General features: G+C 44.5%; 1 protein-coding gene across 2 annotated transcripts in view; it reads right to left on the bottom strand.

Moving 5' to 3' along the window:
- The window catches only part of sugct (succinyl-CoA:glutarate-CoA transferase), a 77,148-nt gene that overhangs the window by 3,248 nt on the left and 61,240 nt on the right, over positions 1 to 12,660 (bottom strand). Inside the window, exon 13 of one of the 2 annotated variants that reach the window (XM_031741594.2) lies at positions 4,099 to 4,162. The exons of the other annotated variant lie outside the window; for it this stretch is intronic. Coding sequence (XP_031597454.2) covers positions 4,099 to 4,162 — 64 coding nt within the window. The remainder of the gene's footprint in view (positions 1 to 4,098; positions 4,163 to 12,660) is intronic. 2 annotated transcript variants of the gene reach the window in all.

Raw genomic sequence — 12,660 nt, forward strand, 5'->3', positions numbered from 1 at the left:
CTTTCTGTTAAATTAGTTTTAGAGAAAAAATGAAGGCAGGAAGTGAGCGAGGAGGAAAAGGAACAAACATTTTATTTTAGGAAACTCACAACAATCAGCTGTTTTTTTTTAAAGAACAGCCCTAATGAGCCGAACTCTCACACTGTGTGTGTGTGTGTGTGTGTGTGTGTGTGTGTGTGTGTGTTTGAGGCCACTCGTGCAAGATGACATAAGTGTATGTGTATCTGCCCGCATAGTGTCATGTTTGACTGTGTGTGTGTTCAGGGTGTTATGGAATAAGATTATGTAATCCTGTTATTCACTGATTGCATTCTTTTGCATTTCTGTGCTAAAACCGAGGAGGAGAAATAATCAAACCACTGAGGCGGAAAAAGATTGACAGTTTTCTTTGTGTCTGTGGTCAGTGAGGTTTGTGGTAAGAAATGTGCTCAAGAAATTATATACAAGTATTACTTCTAATGATGTTTATACGATCATTGTTAATAAATGGTAAATATTATCTATTTTAACTGTTTAGCTTATGTTTATCAACTAATGATGTTATAATTTGTGTTTATATAGTTAACTTGTGGATTATACATGGTATCACTCTGTATCACAGTTAATAGAGATAACAATTGTAATTTTGAACTTGTGTCCTGAAAAAGGACACAAACCAGATCCTGATCACATAGGACTTTTTTTTGTTTTTTTTAACATTTTTAGAAACAGGTTTTTAGAATTTGGTTGCTTGGTTACAGAGGGTCTTGGTTAGTTAGCTACAGATGGTTGTGCTTGCTTAGTTACAACTGTGCCTGGTTGCTTAGTTACAGATGTTCGTGGTTGCTTAGTTACAACTGTGCCTGGTTGCTTAGTTACAGATGTTCGTGGTTGCTTAGTTACAGATGGCTGTGGATGATGACTTGCTAGAGATGATTGTATTTGACTAGTTAGATGTTCTCATAATTGATTACTGACAGGTGGTTGTAGTTCATTAGCTAGAGGTAGTTATACTTAATTAGTTAATTCATTACAGGTAGTCATGGTTGCTTAGTGACATGTAGTTGTGGTTGCTTAGTTACAGGTGTTGCTGGTTGCTTAGTTACAGGTGGTTGTCATGATTAGTTAGAGGTGTTCGTGGTTAATTAGTTACAGGTTGTCATGGTTGCTTAGTAACATGCAGTTGTGGTTGCTTAGTAACATGTAGTTGTGGTTGCTTAGTTACAGGTGGTTGTGGTTGCTTAGTTACAGGTGGTTGTGGTTGGTTACTGGGACCGGCAGGGCCAGTGGGCCGTCCTCAGGTTTGTGTTTAGCGCTGCCTGCAGGCTGCACTGGCTCTAGCTTGAATAGCTTGGTTTGTGTCCTGCTTTTATTCGCTGCCTCCATCACGTTTCAGTCTGTTACTGTTTGTTCTGAGCTATTTCCTGGCTCTGAAACAGGACACGCACACACACATGAATATACACTCACAAACAGAGCAGTGCCATCAACAGGTCGGCCAATGAATGTTCTGAGCAGCACGTTTTCACGCCCAATTAACCTCCGAGGTACAGACAACACACACACACCACACAAATGTGCACACACACACACTTGTGTCTGGTGTTGTTTACTAAACAGAGATGCACAGAAGAGGAAAGTGCAGAGCAAAGAAAAGGATATTGTTAGTGCTGTGAATGGGCTGACACACAAACGCACACACACAGATTCCTCTCACATTATGGTTTGGTGTAAATCACATGAGGGAACAGGATCACAGAGCAAACGGAGGCTGTGAGACATGATGTTACATGTTAGCAGGATGTGTGTGTGCACATGTGTTGGTCATGTTGTGGGCACATAAATCTGTTTGCAGTCACACTGTGAGGACTCGGCCACAAAGTCAGGACGGTGATTTTCAGTTTGAGGTTCAGTTTGCAGGAAACATACAAACCTGACTCTCTGTGAGCGTTATTCATGTGATTGTGATTGGCTGGCTGTGGCTCAGGTGGAAGAGCGGGTTGCCTAATAATCGGATGGTCAGTGGATAGATCCCTGACGAATCTGGTCCACATGCTGAGGTATCCGTGGGAAGAACGTCAGGTCATAATGCTTCCATCAGTGTGTTTAGGCACAGATTAACGCTCTGTGTGAATGTGACTGGGTGAATGAAGCATGTAGGAGAGCTCTGCTCTGAGTTCACTGAGCCCATCAGGACTCCGTCTTTGCAGGAAAAAGAGTGCAAGTGCATCTGCAGTGATGAAACTTCCTGAACATTTCTGGTTTCAATCGAAAGGTTTAAAAAGAACCTGAGGGAACACATCACTAACATACATGTGACAAATGTGTTTATCTTATGAGTACTGATTACGTTATCGTCCCAGCTCACATGTATCCGCCTCTTCGGTCTGATTTCATCGGCCAAGCTCGTCTTCAGTTCCCAAACTCAATAATGATTAACATTAGCAGCACATTAGCACAGTGAGGCTGGAGGATGAACGCTAACTTACTTCCCCTCATGTTAACTTTCATTGAGGGTCCCTGATGGGCAGCAACAAAGATGCTGAAAATGGACCAAACATCAGTCAGCAGAACACCTGAGAGGACCCATCGCCAGCACGAGGTCAGTCATGAACATACTGCTGCACGTTTGGATTCTGGCTATGAAAACTCTGGTCCTCAGCTTCATGCACCCATGCTAATCTTTGTTCGCCTCAGAGTCATTCTTGTCTAACACGTTCAAATATTTGGTGTCTGTCAAACCGCTGGGCTGTCGTTACATCGTAGCATTTTAAAAACAGAGCGTTGAATTGAATATTGGTAATAAAAACCCAGAGAGGCCGACAGTCATCACTCACTATTTTTAGGGGCTTGTTCAGATTAAACAGAACAAGATGCAAAGAATTAAAACACAACCATATGCTGTATAGCTGTAGAGCAGCCGGCTCGAGTCCGACCCGCCGCCCTTTGCTGCATGTCTTCACTGTATCTGTCCAATAAAGGCCAAAAACAAAGTTCAGAGCTGGAAGCAGGGTTCATACGTCATCACTTAACAGCTGGATTGTGCCACAGCGCCTCCTTATATGAAACAAGCCCCCACGTCGAGCCAGCACATAAACAAAGCAGAAAGGTAAATGCACTGGTGCCACCTGTTTCACTGCCACAAAGACAGCAATCACTTTAGGGATATGAATCTGTGTCCAGAGATGTCCCAGTCCAGCACAGGGAGAAGACTCTGACCAGGCACTGTTTTCGATTTCTGTCTGAGACTCTCCGAATGTTTTCATCTTTCCTCGTTAGCTCATTTTACTGAACCACAGCCCCCCCCCCCAGTGTGGAGCTGGTCTTTGGCTGCTCAGATTCAAATAACTGTCCTGTTATTAACAGCACCCCATGATGGACGGCTCTGTCCACGGGAAGATAATCACTCATTCTTTCATTATGTTTCTGGAACCATCCTGATGTTATTGAGCAGAACTGGCTGTTTCCTCAGCTGGTGGAATCTCAGTAATGACACCAGAGGACAGCGGCTGGAGACCACAGCCACACCACAATGACTCCAACTGCATGAAATGGAGCAGCAGCCTCGCTGTGTTTGAGACGTTTGCTTTGAAGGGATGTTTTTTCACCCGATGTCACCACCAGCTAAAAATCAGAATCAAGTGTGCCGACAGACCTGCGACTGACACCAACCCTCTGAGTCCAGGATGAGACCGTACGAGGATCCATACAAGTACTATAACACACACACTGTGACCTGCCTCTGGTCATTATGAATGTCTTCCTGCTCGGCCAGATACACACACACACACACACACACACACACACACACACACACACAGGTTAGAAGACAGATTAGACAGTGAATACATGTTGGTGGACAAACAGCTTCCTCTTAGTGGAAACATGCTGAGATCCATCAAAGCAGGAGAGTCCCTGTGGACGAGTGTGTGTCTGTGTGTCAGATGAACACAATCCTGTGGTTTTAATGGGAAATATTTGTTTGTGTTCTTGGAAAATGTCGTTTACCAAACTGGTGTCAAAAGCTGAAGGCGAAGGGTTACAGAGAGGACAGTGTGTGTGTGTGTCTGTGTGCGTGTGTGTGTCTGTGTGTGTCTGTGTGTGTGTGTGTGCGCTGACCGACTACAGCGATGCGTCCTGCTGTTGGATGGTTCATCTCCTGTACGAGGCGATTGTGTTTCACCTGTGAAAACAACACAGTTACAAACATCAGACACTGACTGCATCGTCTAACCTGTGCTGTGTGCAGGAGGGGGTGCATGTCATTATGTTTTATTTTATATGTATCATGAGATAAATCTGGAGCAAACATTAACTCAGGGGTTAAAAAATGAAGCTGCAGTTCCCCTGACGTCCAGCAGAGGCAGCAGTGAGTCAGTCCCATTGACTCCAATGTTAAAAGTTCCCAGCCTGATGTACAAACTGCTTTGGTCTGTAGAGGTAGTTTCACACAAACTCATTTTTGTGGAGAAACATTTATTATCACCACATCCTGTTTTAGCTGACATGAACACATAACAGCCATAATGTCCTGGCACTGTTGGGATTTATTACACAGCTGTAAAACACCATCCTCACTTCTTTATCACACACAAGTCTCCATGACAACCACTGATAATTATAAACAGTAATTCAATCTTAATAAACACTTGCAAACTAGTCTGCATTGAAAGCACAGACTGCACACACACTCTGGGACCATTACGTCCTGACCTCTCACTCCTCTGCTTTAATCTCAGTGAGTCTAATCTCATCCAGCTCAGAATAAATGGATTCTAACTCATTACTGTTAGATTATTTTCTTACAGCCCCAAAAAAGGACTTATTATTATTATTATTAGCAGACATCAGAAGACATAGCATACATTTTCACTGCTATACAGATGACACGCAGCTCTATCTGTCCATGAAGCCAGGTAACACACACCAATTAGTTAAACTGCAGGAATGTCTTAAAGACATAAAGACCTGGATGGCCGCTAACTTTCTGCTTCTTAATTCAGATCAAACTGAGGTTATTGTACTCGGCCCTGAGAATCTTAGAAATATGGTATCTAAGCAGATTCTTACTCTGGATGGCATTACCTTGGCCTCCAGTAACACTGTGAGGAACCTTGGAGTCATTTTTGACCAGGACATGTCCTTCAATGCACATATTAAACAAATATGTAAGACTGCTTTCTTCCATTTGTGCAACATCTCTAAAATTAGAAATATCCTGTCTCAGAGTGATGCTGAAAAACTAGTTCATGCATTTATTACTTCCAGGCTGGACTACTGTAATTCTTTATTATCAGGATGTCCTAAAAACTCCCTGAAAAGCCTTCAGCTGATCCAAAATGCTGCAGCAAGAGTCCTGACAGGGACTAGACATGTCATTTATAATTGTTCAAGCTTCCATAAAAGCATCATTCTCCATGATTTGACCCAAACAGGATGTTAAACTTGACTAAACCTTAAAAGTTTGCATTATTAGGGGCGTGGCCTGTTTGACTGACAGGTGGATGGTGACACAGGTGGCTGTAGCTGCTAGCTGTCTGCTAGCTTCACCTGAGCTGGACGTCTGGACGTGTTTGTGCTGTTGGAGCGTTTTGGATCATTTTTAATGAGATCATGTGACCAATAACATGGCTGCTGTGAGGTCACTGTGGTAACAGGCCGCCCAACAAGGTGGAGCTCCAGCTTGGGTAAAATTTGAGGATTTTGATTGGATGTTACTGAGCACTCAGCAGGTTACTGTGAGATTCTCCCATACAGTCTGTCTGTATGCAGTTTCATAATCAAGCTCTCCAGAATTAGCTGATAGTTTACTTGTATCCACTAACTGTCACTTCTGCTTCCAAACAAGCATCACAGTGCAGTTTGGCACAAGTTTAAAACGGTTACATTTGTTCAGTATTGAACAGCAGAAATGAGGCTTTCTTGTTGGAAGTAAGTAAAAAACAAAAAAAGACAGCGGCCGACAGCGCTGTAAACAACGGTACACTGGTGGGTAATGAGCAAGGGAATAATGCAGGAAACAAAGATTTGAGATGGGAAACTGTTCCTGAGAGAGAGAGAGAGAGAGAGAGAGAGAGAGAGAGAGAGAGAGAGAGAGGGAGAGAGAGAGAGAGAGACAGCGAGAGAGAGAGAGCTGTGCATGAAGTGTGATTTTATCGTGGTGGAAGCAAAACAGCAAAAGTCAGAGAGAATTCATGACGATGTTTATGTGAAGCGTAGTTTGGATCTTCTGTTGCTGCTGGTTCAGTCAAATTTGGTTGGAGAGAGAAAAACCTGCAGCTTCAGAATCAGCGCAAAAAAGATGTGAACACAAAGCGCGGAGCCGCCGATGCATCAGAATGAGTGAGCTGTCGGCCGAGAAAGAGAAAGCTGATTCTGATGCGACAGGTGACACCGCCTGGACTGAAATGCTGAACTGTGTGAGGAGTGTTGGTGGAGGAAGGAAAGGAGGCCTCTCCGCTCCTGTCCCTCCACCTGCTTGCACAACATGTAGAAATGTGGACACACTACGACTGACGCATTAGGGGTTCGGCCGTGGAGAGTTTAAAAAAAGACCGAACCTGGGTCAAAGGTTAAACTTTAGCGCCCACACGCCTGTCTGCCTTTCTTTTTAAAGAACACATTTCACTGATATTTTATTCATCTGTGATTAATTATGTGTGCTTTCCGGTGCAGCTTTAGTCTCTGAATACAGACTGTGATTTCTTCCATCTGCTTTTATTTTTTAAACTCATCTGTAATACTGAATAAATTTGGTCTTTGTGTAAATAAAAAGAGAATGCAATGTTTGCTGATGTCATACACTCCTATTTGATTCACAGCAGAACATAGAAAACATGTAAAGTCTTTAAAATGAGAAACTGTAACATGTTAGGAAACACATGAGCTCATTTTGAGTTTGAATAAAGTTGGGACAGGAAGCAGCTGATCAGCTGTCAGCAGCTCGCTCACATGGGTCAAACTCAAAATCAGCTCATGTCTGTTAAACATTTCACAGTTTCTACCTTTAATGTGTTTTTGTTATACTGAGAATAAATATGGATTCATGTCGTCTATTTACAACTTGTCTAATAACCCTGACAGTCAGACTGTGCCTCGCCTCAGCCCACTGCAGAGCACATCCGTCAGGTGTTACCTCGACCTGTCGCAGCAGGGTGTCACACTGACACAGGCACGAAAATGGATCAGAGAAAATCCAGCACACAGCGGAAAGAAAGTTTCTCAAATGAAAGTGAAAGTGAAGCTCTCGGCTGTCAGACTCTCAGTGTCGTCCCGACCTGCATTCAGGGCTCGCTGACCTGGAAGTCCCAGCAGAGCAGGCAGACGAATCTTTTATCAGGGAGCTAAAAAAAGGAACAGGACAGACTGACGAACATCGGTGTGCTCCGAGCAGCTCTGCACACCGAGCGTCAGGAGATGACGTGAATGTGGCAGAAAGTCTAAATGATTTCCCATGGAAGAGGAAGAGGACGAGGAAGAATGTAAATGTGCTCTCAGGCCTGAGCGTCACATCAGGAACACCAACCCTGATTTCACTGGGCTCAGCAAACCTCACCGTTCATCCTTCATTTAACATTTTACTTCATCCAAAAGAGAAATGAGACTCTGTGTGTGTGTGCGTGTCTGTGTGCATGTCTGTGTGTGTGTGCGTCTGTGTGTGTGTGTGTCTGTGTGTGTGCGTGTCTGTGTGTGTGTGCGTGTCTGTGTGTGTGTGCGTGTCTGTGTGTGTGTGCGTGTCTGTGTGTGTCTGTGTGTGTGTGTGTGTGACGTCAGATCTGATCGGAGCTCTCAGATTTATTGGAGATGAATGGAAACTTCAGTAAGTGGGAAACAGCAAAGTGTAACCTACACTGCTACAGATCACATCTATAGCAGTGTAGGTTACTGCTATAACTACAGATCACGTCAGCACCGTTCGGCCCTGCTGTTTGCTCCATGTCCGTCTCTCTTAATTTCGTTGTACTGGTGACAATGACAATAAAGTTTCTGATTCTGATTCTGATTCTTCTGCTGCTGCTGTTTTTTGAATCATGAGGAAAAGAACGAACAGAACAACCTCAGCAGTGACGTCTGTATAAATGTGTGCAGCGGCGTTGGCGGCACTGCTGAGGTTGTTCTGTTCGTTCTTTTCCTCATGATTCAAAAAACAGCAGCAGCAGAAGAATCAGAATCAGAATCAGAAACTTTATTGTCATTGTCACCAGTACAACGAAATTAAGAGAGACGGACATGGAGCAAACAGCAGGGCCGAACGGTGCTGACGTGATCTGTAGTTATAGCAGTAACCTACACTGCTATAGATGTGATCTGTAGTTATAGCAGTAACCTACACTGCTCACAGTGGATGTAAATGGCTTCTTTCACTCCTCTGCGACCATCTTTGAACAGAGGCGGTGGTTTACGACACCAACTGTCTGCCATCTATAATCCAGTTTTGAGTTCCCTTCCCAGATGCCTTAACGCCCACTCACATCCTGGGCCATCTGACCTCAGGAAATCACATGATAGGGTGGGGCCAGGTTTCACAATGAGCTCACCCGAAACTCTGGCTGATTAGCACCCACACCCGCTTTCACACCTTGGCTCATGTGATTAGAGGATCACCAGGGGGTCCTTTGTCCCCCTTTGGGGGGGAAACTCCCACTAGGTTTAAATCTGGGACTCTCGGCCATTTGACCTTAGAACTGAAGAAGCTTCTCGGATGAGAGGTGAAACGTCTTCAAGCAACTCAAGAAGTCCAGACGCTTTTCTTTGCAAGCTCCTTAGTCTACGATGACCTGGATGACTGAGAACCTTCACAGACATAGATCCTGCTTTTCATTTCTGACAGAACACCTCCGACTCCCGTGACGTCTCTGACGCCTCCTTTGCTGCTTGACGTCTCCTCCTCCTCCTCACCAATCCAAAGATGGATGACATCTCAGCCTGGACTCGAGGCTGTACTGCTGCATACATGGTTACTCATCTCCATACACGTATGTATGTGTTACACATAAACATGTTACTGCGTCCCCGCTACATCAGATGTTCCCGCGTGATGGATCATGACGGCCTGCAGGCAGTAACGTGTCAGGTTATTGGTGTTTATTACAAAGACCAGATGTGTCTGAGGGTAACATCCATACGTTAAATTAGATACAGAGATGCAGAATATTGCAGCGATGCCCACACACGGCCGCTTACATGATAACAATATGCATGAAATCTGAAGCTCCTCACGCCTGCCTCTCCCATCACATCCTCTCCAGCTCCATCTGTCCTCTTCAGCTCTTCATTAAATGTGGAATTTGTCATTTTTTTGGGAATGTGCAGGAAAATAATCTGTCCAACATTCTGAGTACATGGGGAGACGTTTCCATGGCAGCGGGCTGGTCGGCGTGGCGCGCCGTCACGTGTTTACGTGTTCTTTCACATTCAATGCTCGACTTTTGGTTCTGAGGTGAAAAACAAACCTGTTCCCACAACATGATCCAAACTCTTACTGACTTATTTTCCAAAACCCGGAGCCACATCTGAGCTCGCAGCTCCGGCGTCCTCATAACCTCGTCTCACGTACGAGATCCTGTTTGTCAAACATCTGCTCACGAGCTCGGCAGACGAGCGTGAGGCGACGGAGATCTGATGCTTTTATATACTTTCATGTCTTTGTGGACACTTTGCAGATCAAACGCAGACAAAGACGTCAAAACAGAAGCAGCAACACGAGAACCAAAGTTCAGCCTCAACATCACATCTGCACCGATTTATAACACGAACTCAGACAGCTGAACACGTTTCATACATGTGTGACCCTGCTGCTGCTCAGAGTACTCACTCAGCTACACGTGTGCTGATTTTATTCAGAATCACATGTTAGAGCAGAGCGGAGGAGTCACCTGTTTGACTCAAACGTGATTCACCTCAGAGAGGAAACACTGAACTTTGCTCAGACCTACAAAATAAAAGCACTCAGAGTTTAACGTGTCTGTCATTCCACTGCAGCCCCAAACAGACGGACAGAAGCAGCTTCAAGACAAACACAGAATGATTACAGAGAGTGGAAGAAACCTCTGACCACTGAGAGATGAAACCACACACACACAGTAACACACACACACAGTAACACACACACACACACACACACACACACACACACACACACACACACACACACACACACACACACACACACACACACACACACACACACTCCAGGGGGGAAAGTTTAATAAGAGCCAAACTCTGATCGATGGCTTTAATTTAAACATCAAACTGTGCAGGAAGTCGACCACTGCTAAACCAATTACACTGTGTGTGTGTGTGTGTGTGTGTGTGTATGTGTGTGTGTGCGTGTCTGTGTTACTGTGTGTGTCTGTGTTACTGTGTGTGTGTGTGTGTGTGTGTGTACTGTGTGTGTGTGTGTGTGTGTGTGTGTGTGTGTGTATGTGTGTGTGTGTGTGTCTGTGTTACTGTGTGTGTCTGTGTTACTGTGTGTGTGTGTGTGTGTGTCTGTGTTACTGTGTGTGTGTGTGTGTGTGTGTGTGTGTGTGTGTGTGTGTGTGTGTGTGTGTGTGTGTGTGTTACTGTGTGTGTCTGTGTTACTGTGTGTGTGTGTGTGTCTGTGTTGTGTGTGTGTGTGTGTGTGTGTGTCTGTGTTACTGTGCGTGTGTGTGTGTGTGTCTGTGTTACTGTGTGTGTCTGTGTTACTGTGTGCGTGTGCGTGTGTGTGTCTGTGTTACTGTGTGTGTGTGTGTGTGTGTCTGTGTTACTGTGTGTGTGTGTGTCTGTGTTACTGTGTGTGTAGTTGTGTGTGTTACCATGTGTTATAACACAGAGTGGTCTGGGGTCATGTTGCGTCTCCGTCCTTTTAATTATTTCCAATCTCTTTTTTTATTTATTTGTATTTTAAATGATATTTCTGGTTGCCGGGACGACCTGACCTGCAGGCTGACGCTCTCTCTGATTGGCTCTTTGGGTCCACGATGGTTCAAAGCTGAGAGGCGAGCGCGATTACAAATACATCATGTCTGGTTGTGCTGGTTGTGTGTCCACCTCAGAGGCGTCTCACGTGTGCGCAGGCATTGTGTTCAAAGCAGTAAGTTACTTACTCACCAGAGAAAGTAATTAGTTACACTACTCATTACATTACATTCTTGTTACTGCGTAAAATGAGCTGAAACTCAGAGTCTCATAGTTACACATGAAGCTGAGTCTACAGCCCCACACACCAACACCACCCCCTATAACGAGGACACACACACACAGGATTGTTTAGTTTGTATGGCTGACCGTGCTGATGAGAGTAATGACATAACTGTAACTGTAACACAGATCTGAGCCTCCAACAGCAGACCTGTATCTCTTTAGCTGATTCCCATCGTTTACTAATCCAAAGTGTTTCTGTTCGTTTGGTCCTGATGTGTCAGAAATCAGTGTTTTAAATTTCAGATATGAAAGTGTGACTGTGTGAAGCGGTCCCCGGGTTTGGAGGATTGTTCTGCAGGATGGCTCCAGTTTCACGGTCAGGGTGTTGGAATCAGATGTTCAGCAGCCGCTTCCTGTTGTGTCTCTTTTCATTATGTCTCAAAACCACAACATCGTCACACACAGCAGAGAAACAGCGATGTGCAGGGTGACAGCGGCACGCAGTCCTCACAGTCGCTGTGTACTCGCCGCTCTCACAAACACGTGATCACCACTCGTTTCTGCTGTTGTTGCTTTATGGTGCAATAATCAAAACACAAACAAACTGAAGAAATCAGGAGGGAGGCGACGCTGTGTTTGTGGGTCTGTTAGCAGGTTTGTACAGGACTGTCCGCCATGCTGTGTGTGTGCGCGCGCCTGCATACTAACGTAACTGCATGATTGCATGCATGTGTGTGTGTAATTCGATCTGCTTGTTATGCAGCGTCTCATTACATCCATATGGTCGTCCCCCACACCCAGTTTTATTTCCATGTTTTTAAATATGGACAATAAAGCAGGAACAGACAAATCGCTGCCATTAAACTGGAAAATAAGGCAGAGCCGCTGTGGACACACAGCAACACGGGAGACTGTAACCTCAGCACAGAACGAGCCGCACGTTTTAATATATTTCACTTATATCTGAATCATTTTAAAGCTTTATCCAATCCTCAGAACATCTTTACATCGAGGCACATGAATATGAGCTGCTGGTTTTTCTCCATTAAACTAAATGTTTCAATGTTCAAACAAATCTGAAGGACAGTTTTATACACACACAGTCTTTGAATACAGAACGTGTAGTTACTGTGTGATTAAGACTCAGTGCGTTTACATTAAAACAACGACCATGATTATGTGAAATATTATAAAGGTGTAATCTTACATATTTGGGCTGAACTGTGAGCTGTTTAGTTTGTGTGTCTTACAGAATGATTCTTAGACTCCGCCCACTTTCGGACAGGCACAGAGTGACAGTTTGCGTCATGTCCACAGTGTCACAGTTGTGAATCACTGGTGAATCTGATGTCGCTCCAGTGTTGATCTCAACAGTTGTGCGGTGACATCACCAGATGTTTGGCAGCAGCCTCGTTTGCCTCCATGACGTGAGAGGTCTGCGCTTGGTTTTTATTGGTCAGTGATTTGTTCTGGAGAGGTTTGAACCTGGTGTTTGTTGCTTGGGGCTTGTTTTACAGTGTTTTGGACACAGTGAGATTGGATTTGGTGACTACATTA

This window comes from Oreochromis aureus, linkage group 9 (genome assembly GCF_013358895.1).
Source record: "Oreochromis aureus strain Israel breed Guangdong linkage group 9, ZZ_aureus, whole genome shotgun sequence".
NCBI classification, from domain to species: Eukaryota; Metazoa; Chordata; class Actinopteri; order Cichliformes; family Cichlidae; genus Oreochromis; species Oreochromis aureus.